General features: G+C 38.1%; 1 protein-coding gene across 1 annotated transcript in view; it reads left to right on the top strand.

Annotated features, from left to right (window-relative positions):
* Ammecr1 (AMMECR nuclear protein 1) overlaps nt 1–12259 on the top strand; it is a 101603-nt gene extending 89344 nt beyond the window's left edge. The window contains exons 4-6 of the mRNA XM_051177993.1: nt 7869–7959; nt 9223–9319; nt 11705–12259. Of these exons, the coding sequence (XP_051033950.1) occupies nt 7869–7959; nt 9223–9319; nt 11705–11819 (303 nt within the window). The 3' untranslated portion in view covers nt 11820–12259. The remainder of the gene's footprint in view (nt 1–7868; nt 7960–9222; nt 9320–11704) is intronic.
* The last annotated feature ends 4358 nt before the right edge of the window (nt 12260–16617 follow it).

Here is a 16617-nt window from a genome sequence, read left to right on the forward strand (position 1 = left end):
CTGCCTTAATGAACACAAGACAAACAACAACAAAAATAAATCCGTCTGCCTAGCTCTGAAAATTGCGGCTCATTGTTATTTTCAGAAGGACCTTGAGATGGAGTGGAAGATGCCACTATGGTTACGGATACCCAGCCCTTGTCTGAGTGCTGTGGAATATTGGGGTGCTTTGCACTTACTGACCATCTACAGAGAATTTGCTGGAAATCAACAAGGCCTCATGCCAAACCAGAAGCCCAAGGGGGAAGCAAGCTGTTAAAGCAACTTCTTGGGGGGGGTAGTGCATAAGTATTAGCATTAGTCATTTGGACCCTTAATGAATGGGCAGCAGGGTCCGCTCGCAGGTCTCCTGTCTTCCTGTCTGTATTGTTTGCTGGAGGAAATGTTTCTGTTTCCGTCCCTAGAATTCATACTGTCTTCCTTCTCCTTTCCTGGAGGCTCAGTCCCAGTTCTTTCATCTACAGTTTGTATGTTTCCCCAGCATTGAATTTTGTTTCCAAGTGCTGAATTCTGAGAACAGGGAGACTTAAGTTCTGTTCCTAGCTGCCCCTACCCCAGTTCTGTGACCTTTCTGGACCTCAGTTTCTATACTAGGAAGTTGAAAAGGTTGGACTAAGGTCTCTTTGACAGAGTGTGGTTCTGTGGCAAGCTCCCCTTAAAAAAAAATGGCTTCTGGTTCATTTTACATCCAGAGAATGAATCAGCTATTTAGAAATCATTAAAAAAAAGTTCCCCAACTTTTGAAATGGCCATTGTCAATGTAAATGTTGGCCAAAAAGTGTCAAAGAGTCCATTTTTTAAAAGTATACATTCTACGTTTCATTTTCACAAGGAATTCTCTTTGGTAACAAAATATTCTAATCCATTAGTGCCTCCGTTTTATTACTGTGTCATTTCTTCCTTTAAGTCAGCATTTTACATTTAAATGTAAGTGAAACAGTCATTTTACAAGTGGTACTTTGCTTTGCAGAAGGATTCAGTGTGGTTTCTTCACTGTCTTCCTCATGATTTCAAGATTAATTTATTTTCATAAATTCAACCCCCATGTAACCGTTTAGACTCAAACCTTCCATAAACTTAGCTAACCCATATTGAGTCAAATATGAATGTACAGTTAGAAGTTGAACATGATTACAAGAATTACAAGGCACAGATTTCCTACAGGACATGTTTGACTAGAGATGCCCTACCTACCCCAGCCTTTGAAGAGTAAACTAAGTCATAGCTCTAGGTTTTGAAAAATATAAATGACCTCTTTCCTCATCTTTAAATTCAACTCCTTTGTCATTTCCTTTTTAAAAAATAGTAGGAATGCATTTTTATAAATTTTGATGAAAACAGGCCTTTTATTTAAAGGTCGCCTGTGTTGCCTGACCTTTGCATGGGGAGCTTCAGTGTGTACAATTTTTCTGAATGCTTATTATAATTACTCATAATATAGAAGTGTTTTTTCCATAAGTACACTCTGAGTTGTCACTTGTTCACTGTAAAACTTTGAGTAAGCATTTTTTTTCATTGAAAATGGTATATAAATATATTTGGCTTCATAGTTTTTTAAATATACCACTTCATTAATGCTGCTTTATTTTAAGTGTTAACTGAGCCTTTAAAAGTTATGGGGGGGGTTATTGTTAGATAGTTCAGGTATTTTAGAGTGTTAAGCTATTAGATAAAATTAATTGTATGTCTGAGTTTTGTTTATGGGCCTCTGTGACTAAATTGGCAGGCTTGTGCTCATTGTAGACAAGATGTCTCAAGTCTCCTACATGAACCAAAATTACCACAAAAGTTAAGGACTGGTCCTTAAAAATTGGACTAATTTATTGCTAAGCTAAGGTGACTTATTTACAAGAATTTTAGATCAGAGAGCAGTGCATATGTATTTTATTCAGGGGGATACTTGTAGTTGTTTTTACATAACAAGGAAAATTTATCCATTAGCTGAGGTAGATGATGAAGGCAAGTTTTTATATCCAACTGTGTTAAAAGATTACTAATGTCTATCTTAAGTGATGAATTTGTAATCAGGATTTAGATTCCTGTTTTTTATTTCCCCAGAAAACTTCAAAAGAGGTGAGAGTGTTCTAAGAACTGGGTGGATGATAGATTAAAAGCAGCCTAAGATGCACTTCTTATTGGCCCAGTTCAGGAGGAAAGTTTTTTTGTTTTTTGTTTTGTTTTGTTTTGTTTAAGTCATTAAGTTACTGTTAGTCATACTAGGAATTACAGGCTAACACACCATCTTTCCTCCAGTATATTCTTCTAAAGAGAAGTTACATGTGTGTTTCTCTTGTTATTGACAAAATATTCATGGTTGCAATAGTTACAATTAACAAATTAAAAGCTACTAAGGAAAAAATCCAAATTGCAACAGGACTTACAAAATTTGCACTTTAGCCATATTATAAAGGGGTTGTGTTAACCAGACACCTACAGAACTCCAGAATTAATGTTCAAACTGGTGGCCAAGGAGGCAGACATCCACATGACTGAGAATTTGAATGAAGGCTCTAAAGATATGTAGTCTAATTTTTCTTTTGATACTGCCGAGTTGGGGATAAGCACTGAGTAGGAGCCACACAGATTGTATTAGCTATTGCAACCAAAACCCTACCCAAAGATTATCCCAGATTGCAAACTTGGGGTATGTAGGTTCAGGTTTGTAGTATTGCCATCTTTTTTTTTTTTTTTTTTTTTTTTTTTTTTGCTGACTTTTCTTTTACTAGGAAAAGTCACTATTGTGATAGACTGAGCTGGAGCTAAGTCTGAGAGGGCAATGCATAGCACTGTGGGTTTGTAGTATTTTTCAGGGAAAAGAAGCATCAAGTCTTCCCACTCAGAAGTGAGAGAGAGAGAGTCTGGGTCTGATTCACAGACTGTCCCGTGTAGCATTTGTTTCTGGCCACAATATCCTAGGCTGCTTTCTGGATGCATGTGTATGTCGTCAGCAGTGCAAGCCTTGAAACAGTTGGGAGTGTGCCAGGCATCCCTGTTCCTCTCATTAAGAACTGAGGCCTTTCATTTACTTCAATAGTGCTGGTATAGTAAGGCTGGCAGGTCAGTGTTTTGTGAATGGTCGGTAACTGGCTGTGTTGTTAATTACAAAGCATATTTTGCCAAAGGATTTCATCCAAAAAGGCATGCCCGACAACTTTTAATTCTCGGGCCTCCAGCTATATATTTCTTTATGTTACTCAAGATGAACTCACTGGAAAGGAGTATGGGAAGCCATGGCCATACCATTGAAGAAGCATTAGGCCCCGAGATGGGAGTTAATGGAACTGGCCCTGCCACTACTGCCTGAGTTAAGATAATACTACTCTAGGAAACTGATTAATAGTCTTGGCCAAGATATTATCAGGTGCAGAGTTAGCTTCAAAGGTCAGGACTTTGAACATAATTGTAGACCCAGTGGTCAAAGGTTTCATGGAGCCCACTCAATGCTGGAGCACATTTTACAGGCAATTATATGCTTAGCCAGATGCCATTTTCTTCATGTTTGAACCTATTCAGATTGTCTGCTCACTGATTAGGCTCACCAGTAAAAGCAGGGCCCTTTTCTAGTACTGCTAGTGCATTTTAGGATTAACACTTGCCTTACAGATAGATGAGGCTTTATTAAGCTTTGACTATGCAGCTGTAGAGAACATAATATGGTCCATGTATTGTAATGGAGTGGGAGAGGGCACTTTTTTTTAATACTCTTATGTTAAGGGTCACTGCATTAGAGAGTAATAATTTTAAGTGAAACCACATTTCTAACAAGGGACCAGATAATGAGGATAAATGAAATCTGCAGACAGTCTCGGGGCTTCATTTCAGCCATTAGTTATAATCTGTTCTACCAAACCTTTTACTATGAAGCAAAATTGATTAATTTGCATGTATCTCTTCTCCCTGTACACACATACTTACTGATAGAGTGAACAAATAGAGAAATGGACGAGAGAGAAAATATGATGGGGGCTGAGGCCTGGTGGACTTGGGCACATGTAATCCCCAAACTGGATAATCAGCAATGGAATCATCAAGATAATATATTTGAGGGTCCAACATTAATTTTGATGTGTAATTATTTGTGTTTAAATATGAAAGATTGTATAATATCATTAGTAAAAAATGACTTGCTATGGAATGGCTCTGAATAAATAGGGCTTTCTTTTTAGCATGAAACAATAATCTGTTGAGCTGGCCTTAATGTTTGCTTGGCACACACAGATACAGCTCTCTTTAGCACTATATCCTGTTATGTGTAAGTCCTACACATATATACTACAATTCCAGTTGATTTATAGCTCTGCTTAGCAAAAGTACACTCCTGACTAAAACAATATTAGAGTAGCTGATGGATCTTGAAAGTATTTTTTTTTCTCAGACATTCTAATCATTTTGAAACTGACCTGCAGAGTTGCTTGTAGCTAGGTTTACAAGTCTCCAGGTTTTGCCTACTTGGTTATATTTTTGGAGAGTGGTACAATTAGTTAGGGATATATTACTATTTGATTGCCATTCTGAACCTAGACACTTTCTCTTTTTCCATCATAAGACAGTTACAAATATGGTTTTAGAGCACACTTACTTCATGGAATACTTGTTCTCTATGTAACGGATCCCATATCTCATTGATAACTTCAACAGTAGCTGTTATGAAACAGCCCAGCAAAAGCAACTTAAGGGAGCATGCATTTATTCTGGTTTACAATGCATTGTAGTGTGGAAGGCAGAGTGGCAGGAGGATGAGGCTAGCACCACACAATGTATCAGTAGTTGAGAAACAGGCAGAGAGAGAAGAAGAAGTGGGGCCAAGCTATAAAACCTTACACCCCCCCCCACACACACACACCTAGCCACCACTACCTGAATTACTTCTTCCAGCAAGGCTTTATCTTCTAAAGGTCACCGGCTGGAGACCAAGTGTTCACGCACAGGAGCTTATGGGGACTTTACATATTCAAACCACAGCATCATTCATTTTGGTGAAGAAGACTTGGTTTGCAAAGACAGGGATTTCTTTAGGCTGATCAGAATAGGTTGCTTCCACTCTCCCGCATTGATTCTTCTATGTAACTATTTGTTAGCATCCATGGTCCAAGCACAACGAAAAAGCTACTGCTTAAGTTCCAAAGAAGTCGGGCAGTTAGTGTCGCATGCCTTTAATCCCAGCACTCAGGAGGCAGAGGCAGGCAGATCTCTGTGAGTTCGGGGCTAGCCTGCTCTACAGAGTTCCAGAATAAATAGCCAAGGCTACACCGAGAAACTGTGTCTCGGAGGAGAAAAAAACCAACCCCAAAAAAGTACCAAAGAGAGTGTTATCCCCATTCTCTTGATTCTGCTAGTTGAAAAAAGTGAGTCACCCCAGTTTGAGTTTTCTAGCTTCATGGAATACCTTTCTGACCTGAAAGCACCATGAAAAATGGTGCTTCTCACAAAGCATTTACTTTAAAATTTGTAGGGACTTTCAATTGTTGAAATCATAGGAACCCAGAAAAGTAATTTGATGCCTGGGCCTTCTCATAGTATAAAAGTAAATAAACAATCCTGTTGGTGAGTAATTTTTATATTGTTCAATGTGTCCTTCAATTCTGATCTCAGATAAACAGGGTTTTTCAAGTAATAATTTATATGCCACACAACTAGTCTTAGCCCCTTTTAATTATTAAATTTAAAATGCCAGAGAGTCTCACTGAAGAGAATGTGTTCCTATAGAGAAAGGGTTTGTATGTCAAAACTCTCCCTCCATCCATTTCCCCAATATGTAGGCCCAGAGCTTGTATGGATATTAGAGATTATCTACTTTAACTGGGATAAGAAAAAAAATCACCTCCAGGAGTAGTTCCTTTTCCAGACCATACTTGCTGAAACACGAGCAGCCAGCCCTGCAATTCTGACACCATTTTCATCCCCTTCATCTCTCCGAGACAGTTAAATAGCCCTGATCTTTGCCTGACACTCTCGTCGTGCAGATAAGAAACGCGTCTCCGAGCTGTGGCTAGACAGCTTAATAACACCAAAATTATTTTCAATTTTAACATGACATATTTTTGATAAATAGAGGTAACAATTCAAAATTCCCTCTGTGGAATGATAGAGCATAAATTACCTGTGCTGTGTATTTTGGAGAAACAAATTATGAAGCCTCTGACATTGTCAAAAGAGTAAACTTTCAGAGTCACTCACCGATCAGAAAGTTAGGATAGAGAAAGTATCACATTTGTCATTGCCTCAATGCTGTGTCACACTTTGGGATGACTGGTAGATAGATGCCCTTCATGCTGGAAATATTTGATAATTAAAAAGTCCTATTTCCTTTCAGCTGTCCACAGTCACATCCCACAGGGTCTGAGAGGCCTTACTGTGATGGTTTTTAAACTGCTGTCCTGGTTGCATTTTTAGCAAGCAGAGATCCATGGGAATATTGATATCCAATAGATAGAATAGCCACAGGGATACACTTTAATAATAATAATAAAAAAGACAGCAATTACTCAAAAGATGTGATAGGCTCAAAGGGTACATGTATGAAGATAGGATGAAATCCACCTCCCAGGGGACATTTCATTCCCCCCCAAACCAGAAAATTTTTACCAAAGGACAAAAATGACAACCAGATTCTCACTGGCACCTTTTGCCTCTAAAATCTTGACTTGTATACACACATGGGAACCATATGACTCTGTCTTCACTCGTCTGCTCTAAAAAGAAGCCTCTGTCTGGGAATAGTGTGTACCCGCCTTTACACCCTCCCTATAGTATGTTAGCAGCTCCTTGGGAACTCTTGATCTGAGGTACCTGGAGGTATAGAAGAATGGAATAGGATGGTCGCGCTTTTAAAAATTACATTTTTATTATCAGTGTTTTTAAGACCTTTGAATAATTTCTCTTCAGATTTGTTGCACTGTTCTAGGAGGTGAAAGGACCACTTCTTTGGATTATATGCCAATTAAAGGAAAGCACATTTGTTTTGCTTCAAAACAAAAGCCAAAATATTAGCAACAGATCTTTCTATGGCCAATAGACTTCTCTTTTTAGGCATCACTAAAAGTTTACTTCACACTTTAAAATGTTATAGTGGTTCCTGGGCTAGGATAATAAACTAGAAAAATGTCCCGTCCTGATGTAATTTGAACTCCTTATTGCTGAAACATATTAGGAAATGTACAGTCTGATTATTTTCATTACTTTTTAGTCTTCTCTTTTAATCAAGGTCTCACTATATAGGCCAAACTGCCCTGGAGCTCACTATGTAGCACAGGTTGACTTCAAACACTTGATTGTCCTATCTTGCCTTGCATGTGCATCAGCCAGCCCAGCTTGTTTTTTTGTTTTTTTTTTCAGACTTATCAGACAGTGTTAATTTGCCTACAGAGGAGTTGAGGTTTTTAAAGAACTAAAGCCTGAGAGGGCATTGGGATAACCTGAAGTCAGAGTGTGACTGCATGGGGTTTTGCTGTCTCTTTGAAGTCATTTTCTTCTTCCAGGTTGGGAATCATGGCAGCTATCTTACTCTATGCATATAGTTTGTTTCAGATTTCTAGACAAAACAGCACAGGCTGGCATATGTTGGGCACATACAAGTGAGCATTTTTACATCCCTATGGATATCATAGTGGCCTTCCAATCCAAAACCAAAGTGTCGGAAAACAGAAAACTACTACATCTAAAAACTAGGGGATAGGGTTGAGGGCTTAGCTCAGTGGTAGAGTACTTGTCTAGCAAGTACAATTCCCTGGGTTTGGTCCTCAGTACTGGACAAAATAAAAATAACTAAAAACAAGGGTTGGCTGGGAAGAACTGCATTGAAAGTTTAAGTATAACCTTTCTGTTTCTGTGAAGAAGTCTGTACTAATAAAACTGCCAATTTCTTTCAGGTGGGTGTGCATGGCATTAGAATAGAATTCATCAATGAAAAAGGATCAAAACGCACCGCCACCTACCTACCGGAGGTTGCAAAGGAGCAAGGTCATTGTACTTTATTTCATATGATCTAGTGAAGATTTTAAAGTGAAATGCAGCAGCTGACCTTGCAGTCGTGTCTGACAATTGATCACCATCACATTGTAATAACTGATTTTTTTCATCACTGTCACTGCAATGTCTGGTTCAAATTGGTGAATTACACAGAATCTGCTTCTTGGCAGTGACATTTGACAGCATATACTCATAAACACATACTTTAAAAATAGCACAAATTTATAAAAGGTGGGGCTTATTTTAAGCAACAGCTTGTTACTACTTTAGAGCACAATTTTCCCATGCACCAGTGTGCAGTAATTAGCATGGTGACATGAAGAGGCCTTAGGCTTACAGACAGCTGTGTAGTTTGCTCTTATTACCATTATCAAACAATTCTTCCATGCTTGCTAGTATTCATTGTGTTAATAGTGAAACTGTAAGTTTCCCATGGAGATCGGGAACATTATGAATACATGAAGTATTACTTTATGTTTAGCCTACACTTCATGATCACTATTTTCTTATTTCACAGATCTGCCACATAGCTTTATGAACCAATATGGTGACACCAAACAACTGTGCTATAGTGCTTTGTCCTTCCTAGCCACTACTAAATTCTAGCCTCAAATTAGTTCAAGTGAATGCTTTTAAATAATTCTGTAGAACTTATCTTTTTCAGGATCTTTTTCAGGAAGCATTTAAAATGTGCCTTCCCTGTGTATTCTCAGACAAATATGAAAGATATAACAACAAATTTTAATTAATTGTCAAATGAGACGTTAATCTTTAAGGCAGCTATGTGACAATTTATTTGGATTGCTTTAGAAAATGTCTTACTACAGTAGGATCATTCACATCAGAAGGATATAGAATGACATTCATATCAAAAACAATAAAATACCCTTGAGTATTTCACACAAATATAGGTTTTTGAGCATAGAAGATACAACTAAGGTCAGCATTACCATGCAATAGTTATGAGAGCCCCAAATACAAGTTAATGCAGGTCATGTTTTATTTATTTAAGCTTTCCCTCCGTTTTGAAGGCATGAACAGTTTCTTAGACAATTTAAGACATGTGGTGATGAGCCTGCAATAAATCTTAGTTCTTATGTATGACTTTTTTTTTTTTAGGACCAAAGGAGTTGATGACATTTGGTCACAGTGATAGCTGACCTCTCTACAGAGTCATTTTGTCATTTTGTATTTAAGCAAATGTCCTTTGTGGTATGTGCTTGACTGATATTTTATCTCATTGCCTCTCCACAGGATGGGACCATATTCAGACCATAGACTCCTTACTAAGGAAAGGAGGCTACAAAGCTCCGATTACTAACGAATTCAGGAAAACCATAAAGCTGACCAGGTACCATGGCATTTTTAACACGACTTATAGTACATTTCCAAGTACATGCCTATAAGTCTTGCTTTCTTTGGTCTCTTGAACTACACTTGCTTCTCTTGTCTAAAATAGTGGAACAAATGCAGGGCCATAGTGAGAGTGGATACAGTGGAACTCTGCTTGGCAGTAAATACTGCATGATATATGAGCCCATCCTTCCCACCTTAGCTCCTTGTGATTATTCTGGCTTTGTACAACCAACCCCCTGAGACTTCAAACTACCTTATTGGAGAAAGTACCAGAATTGGTTATTCACTAGCTTTTGACATTGCCTACGAGAACCCCAGGATTCTGATAAGTAGTCCTAAAATTTAAATTTAACCTTAGAATTTTGGCAGTGATAGGAGTCTACTATGAAAGCTTATTGAGAAACACAATTGAGCTGAACTTGAATGCTAAATAAATTTCATCATGGAATAATAGGGATACTTAAGAAGGAAAGTATTGAACATTTTAAGAAAATGGGTTACTGTTTCCATTCATTTCAATTCCAGAAAATTGCATTATGTGCCTGTGGTTTAAAAATGGATTGTTGTCAGTTCTGCATAGTTACAAATTTGAAAATGCCCCCATTTCTTTTCTCCCCAAGTTTATAGTTTGAGGATAATAGAAGGGCGTGAATAAAAATAATTACTACCACAAGGCAGAATATTATGGATGTGTAGGATCATAATGCCGGGGAAGAGGAACCCCAGGAAGTCAGTGGGTAACAGAAGACTTCAAAGAGGAGGTGGATTTAGGGCTTTAAAATGGGTAGACTATTTGACAGGTACAAAGCGAAGGAGGAAAGGGATTCCCTGAAGATGTGTTGTGAGTCAAAGCATGTAGGCGGTAAGGAAAAGAGCCAGTTTTAAGGCATATGAAGCACTATGATTTCAGTGCACGTAGGAAATGTCTTTAAAGGAAGATTGGCCCAGAAGGTAGATTGAGTCAGATCATGCAAGGCTTGGTATTCCAAAATTAAAACTTTGGACCTGATTGTATAGACATTGTATAGCCATTATAGGGCTTTAAAAAAATATTCTCCAGGCCAGGTAAGGTGGTACAAGCCTTTAATCCCAGCATTCAGGAAGCAGAGGCAGGTGATCGCTGTGATTTCAAGGCCAGCTTGATAGTGGGTTCCAGGACAGCCAGGACTATGCAGAGAGAGACCCTGTCTAAAAATTTCATCTTGGAAAGTATAGGATTGGAACAGGTAAATTATGTAGGGAACATTGCTGTTACCTAAGACTCTGTGCAGCAGTCTAAACCACACAGTTTGGGCCTTTAACTGGAGCTGTGGCCGCAGGATAGGGAAGCTGGAACATGCTGAAGCATATTGTGGAAGAAATGAAACACTTGAGGGTCAAGGAAGGTGAGGTGAAAAGGACCAAGATCATCCCTTGGGAAAAAAAAAACATATAGGGACCCCAAGAGAAGACTTAGGTTTATGTTTCAGTCCTGGATTTGAATTATGTCTGTATAGAACTGTCACCGAAAATGTATGTGTGTGAAGTTCATGACATAGCTTGCAGCCTGGAATAATCTGTGATTCAGAGCTGAAGCTATAAAGGGCCTGATGTACTGAGAGGGGGCAGTGTGTAAAGTCTATAAACAGCTAATGTTAGAACCTAGGAAAATTCTACAGAGTCGTAGTAAGGAGCAACTGTCAAAGAGTTAAGAAGCCATCTGAGAATCAGGAGCAGAACCAGGGACAGGGGGAGGTACAAAACCCATGAGACTACAGAGCAAGGGGTGGTTGGAACCGTCATGGGAATGTCCAACTGAATCCAAAGAGGCCTCCGACAGTCATGAAAGAACAGTGGCAGAAACAAGGGACGCTGGGCAATGGATAGAGTAAGAAGGAGACTGAAGAAGAAACTATGCTTCCTCTTGAAAGGCAATAGAAAGATAACTAGATACAGGCCAAGGACAGGGTTCCAGTGCAAGATGTTGTAACATAGTGGCAAAACTCAAGATGTGTGGACAAAGAAAGGAATGGTAAGGGAGGAAGAGATGGAAGGTCTTTGAAGAAAAATGTCCCAATGAATGAGATAAATATGTGATGGAGATAGATACGTGATGGTAAAAGGTCGGCTTTTCCTTGTTCCTTCTTACTTCATATTGGGTGAAAGGGGCAATGCCATTCCCAGAGCACTTTAAACAAGTAGTAGAGCAGAAAAAGCAATGGACTCAGAGTTTGGATTCCTGTGTTGATCTCACCTTTGCTGCTAACAACCTCTGTGACCTTAGGCAAGTAACTGCTTCTCTCAGGGCTTCTTGTTTCCTATACTTAGGGCCCTCCAAGCTCTGATAATAGAATTATCATCCGTTTGACACTAACTTTCCTCTTCCCAAACTCTCTTTTAGATACCGTAGTGAAAAGATGACCTTGAGTTATGCTGAATACCTTGCTCATCGCCAGCATCATCACTTCCAAAATGGCATCGGGCATCCCCTTCCGCCATACAACCATTATTCCTGACACTGAGCCGCACAACCAGTCACTGGGCCTCTCTGCAGACCTCTTCCCAGGAGACCCTACACCTTCTTGGTCTAGCTATCTCTTTTACTGTACCATTTTATGATGGTAGTTTCCGTTGCCATGATGACCATCATGGTAACGGGTAGGAAAATGGCATTTGTTAAGAAGATCTTGTTATTATTTTAGATCCTTGATTTTTTTGCAGCACATACAGCTTTTGGAGTTTTCTTTCCTTACAATATTAGGTATACTTTTGCTTTACTATCTCAGTCTTTTTATCCCTTTTCTTTTTCTTGCTTCCTCCTTCCTTCTTTTGACTGTGGATGGAAGAAAGTATGCAGTTTTTGAGGATTTATTAGGTTTGTCTGTAGTATTTCTCAGTAAGGTAGTCATTTTTTGATAGCTGAGTTGGGGATTAACTCATAACAAATTCGGGTATTTGCATATTACTCTTGAATTTGCCTAAAATTCTGTTTGCTATGACAGCTTCGTATTTGAGTCAAGTACATGTTTTTCCCGTGGTTAAAATAAGTGAGGTTTAGTTTAAGTAAACATTCAAAGGTCCATGATAGGGCTTGTGACAGAAAGCAAGAAACCATTGATGCTATCTGTGCTGGTTATGGTAGAAGAGACAGCCTCATCAAGTTATAGAGCCAATTTCCAAACTAAGACACTGTTTTCGAAAAGCATAAGCTACCTTTCCGATGGGCTGCAGAGATCATTTTGAAAGGCAGCAAATATTAGGAAGAGATCAGACACAGAACTTAGTGCCTTTGAGAAGACTATAATTAAGTCAAATTAAGCGGGGTTTTAAAAAGGCAGTTTAGAGAAATATTCTTGTAAAATTTTATTGTTTCTATGTAAGAAACAACAGATTACACAAATTCCTTACTCCAAAGTATTTTTTTAGCTGAAAAAAATTATTTTGAGCAAATAACCAAAAAGACATTTGTCTATTTTGTATTAATTTAAATTTGTTAGCTTTAGGTTTCAATGAGTCATAATTGGTCAGAGACAACTTTAGCTATTATCTAAGACATGATAAAGATGATATAGTGAAACAAAAGTTCCTTCATACTATGATTTCAAATTTGTCTATCATGGAGACAGTGCTGTTTCCGAGATCCTATAAAGAGTTTGAATCTCTTTCTGCACTACATACTTTTGATAGAAACACATTTCTATGTTGGACCTGTAAAGATGGTATTCAGATATATTACTTAAAGCCCAGCTCATTTGCAGGGCTACCCTTCCCATGGCACAATCTAAGAGAACTTATTGATGTCTATGGGAAGCCCTTATGTTTATCCCCAGGAAAACCCACAGATGATTCTGGCAAAAGATGACCTTTGTTTTATGTAGGTATATATATATATACATATATATATATATATAGGTATATATATATATACATATATATATATATATATATATATAGGTATATATATTTGGGGAAATGTATAATGTTTTCAAGCTGGAAGTCAATATAACAAGTGGTGAGTGAAATTATGCTACAGAATGTATATTCTAAAACTATAACATGCCGCTGACTATTGAAATGGTCAAGCTTATACATTTAATAACAAATGACAGACTGGTAGTTCAGAAAATCTTTTTCTAGTTTGTAAGACAATTAATTGGCTGCATTCATTCTGCTTGTGACCAGAGCAAAGTACACAGCTTTAGTTTTTGATGAGAGTTCTTTGAAGTTTAGTATTCCTTCATCCACAGCATCCATTGTTGAAGTAACCATTTTCAGTTATGATGCCTTAACTAAGAAGCCAATTGCTAGCCTGAAAGGCGGTCTCAATAGCCTGTTTCACGGAATGCACAGATTTGTCAGAAATGTATACTTCCAAGCTTTAAAATGGGCTTTTAAGTCCTGTTGCTTCTGCTTGGAAGCATATTGGGATAGATTTGTCTTTCAGTATAAAAGCAAATGGCTACCTGACATTTTCTTGCCCTTATAGGGAAAGTGAGCACAAGCTGAATGGCATTGTCTGCAAAAAAGAAAAAAAAAAAAGAAAGAAAGAAAGAAAGAAAAGTAAATGAAACATAAATTGAAGAGACAGAATAGACCAATATTGTTGTGAAATCCATCTTATCCATCATCTCATCATTTCAATAGCTCCTCATCCTGGGTGAGCTTATGGCTATTTTTTTCTGTTGTTGTTATTGTTTTTAAAGAAAAGATCTATCACATGCATATATACATGTATGTGTACATATACTTACACATGCATACATGCATATGTGTGTGTTTATGTATTTAACGGTGCTAATCAATCTTGAGCAGGTCACGTGACTGGTCATGCGGACTCTAAGAATCATATCAGATTTTTTAAAAAAAATCCTTGATATATGCAGATGTTCTACAGATTTTCTTACCAGTGTAATAATGTTATGCTGAAGAATAACCATCCTGCAGGCTTCAAAGGACGAGGTCAGCAATATTTCCCACCATGGCTTGGGGGGAAAGGATAGTTTTGTCTCCTTTTGTATTCAAGTTGATGCAGTGCATTTTTGTGTCTAAGTAGCTGTTGACTAAAAGATTTTGTAGTGTAAAGGGTATTATACAAACTATAATGGTGTGCTTCAAACAAACAGATGCTAGACCCTTTCACTTTTGTTGTATATTACAAAGCTGTTAAATATGTGGTTTGAAATAACTTTGAACATGTGGAAATATGTAGCATGTGTCTTTAACTCAGACAAAGATTCTAATTGCACAAGTTGTGTTCTAGCCAGTTGTGGTTTATTTGTTCAGAAACACAAATGTGAATTGCACTCTTTATCACCAGAATATTGTATAAGTTCCGTGATCGTTAAACAGCTCAGAAGTAATACTTGAACTTCATTTGAGTAGCACAAAGTTTACAGAGCCCCTTTTAAATGTTAATTAGTTCCAATTAAGTTTTCCGATATTTTGTTTTTGGGTTTTTTTTTTTTTTTTGTTCTCCCTCCCCCCCAAATGCAACTTGGTATTTCGTTGGAAAACTGTATTTTATTTTGGTATGTAACAAAAGGCTTCCACTTCTGGAAGGTTTTATTGTTCTTAAACAAGGTCAGCCAGGTACCAGATTCTAAAAGAACAATTGCCCCCCCCCCTCAAGTGGCCTTCTGATTGCACAAATGTGCTATTACCCTCTTCAGTTGCCCCCCCACACCCAGAGGAGGTCAGTGAAAGTGATGGAGGAAGTGCAAGGCTTGCTTTACCCCCCCCCACTCACCCCCCCCACCTCACCTAGGATGTCCAGTCCAATGCAAATGGTTCCATTGCGCACACATAGCACACCGGAAGTTTGTATACTGGCCTCTTTTCCTGTCTTCAAATGTGCAAGAATTCAAAATTGTCATCTGGAATAGGTTCCATCTCTTATGTGTGTTAGATCAAACCAAAGAAGCCCCCAGCCATGCCCAAATGCTGCTCGAAAAGCCTGCCTTCCAGTCCTTACAGAAACCTTGCAGGATTAAATGTGTTATCTTTTTTATTTTTGTACAGTTTCTAAGTGATTTTTTGCTAGTGATGTTAAAGTGAATTAAGTTTATTTGAGGAGTGTGAGCACCTCCTCCATTTAAATAAACTGCTGACTTTTCCTTTTATTTTTTACAAGTGGAAACCCATTGTGTGCCTCTCGATTTCAGGGTTTCTGAATTCATTATTCTTAAGACCAGCATTGATCCTTTATATACAAAGATATGTTTTCCTTGTTTTTTATTACTGTTTCAGAAGAAAATAAACCTTTTATTTTGCTCCAGACCCAGTAACTGCGCTGGTACATAGACGCGCTGAGACAAACAAAACAAAACAAACAAACAAACAAAAAATAACTTTTGTAACCACCTCTGACTGCTTTTGTATATCGAAGTTGATTACTTTTGAGATATTTGGATCTAGTTTCTAAGTTATTTTAGTGTTTTATATGTTCCCCAAAATTACTTTGAATCAGTCACCAGCATAAAGAGTTTTTGGTGATGCAATGGTAAGACTTGTAATGAGCGAAAAAGCTACCTGGAGTAGCTCTTCCTTTCCTTCTTAGTAACCTGGTGTTTTGATTACAGTGAGACATCACGGGTTACCTAAAGCCCCTTCATTCTAACTAGGCCCTCCCTCCTTCCAGATTGAATTGCTTACTAGTTTGAAGAAGCTATTGGAAGTGGACATTTTATATGACCTGTATGGCTTTAAAATATTAAAAATGAACAAAAAAGAAAAAAATATGAAAAGGTTTATGTGGGTCTGTACGGCTGTGGAAAGATATTGTAGTAGTTTTGACACTATTGTTATTACCTTTAAAATCATTTACCCAATAAAATGTTGAAACTGCATTTTTTTGTTTTGGATTTATTTGATTTAGTTAACCTGCCTCATGATGGGGTGTTATGGTCTTTGGTACTTCTGTGCTTAAAAGGCAGGATCTCCTCTGTGCCTCTGGCTGGCCTCAAAGTCACTTTGTAGTGGAGAGTAGTGGGTCATTCATGAGATGGGGGAACATTGTCAAATTAGAGGAAACCCCTGATTAAGTACAAATGGTTTCTTTAACATCAGGCTTTGCCCGTTTTCAAAGTATAGGTTAGACCCTAAAAATGTTCTTAAGATGGGTTGTACACAATGGGTATGCGACATACAGAGGCTGAGTGCCATGTACCTTGCCAGCTCCAGAGTGGTACTTGCCTGGTGGCTTCCATCTTAAGGGAAATGCCTGAATTTGAGGGTAGGGCCAGTGGGGCCACAACTTCCAAGGGGTAGATAAAATCTCGCATCAAAAAGAAGGCACTTGCAGTGTGGCTCTCTGGC

This window comes from Phodopus roborovskii, unplaced genomic scaffold, assembly GCF_943737965.1.
Source record: "Phodopus roborovskii unplaced genomic scaffold, PHOROB, whole genome shotgun sequence".
Classification (NCBI taxonomy): domain Eukaryota; kingdom Metazoa; phylum Chordata; class Mammalia; order Rodentia; family Cricetidae; genus Phodopus; species Phodopus roborovskii.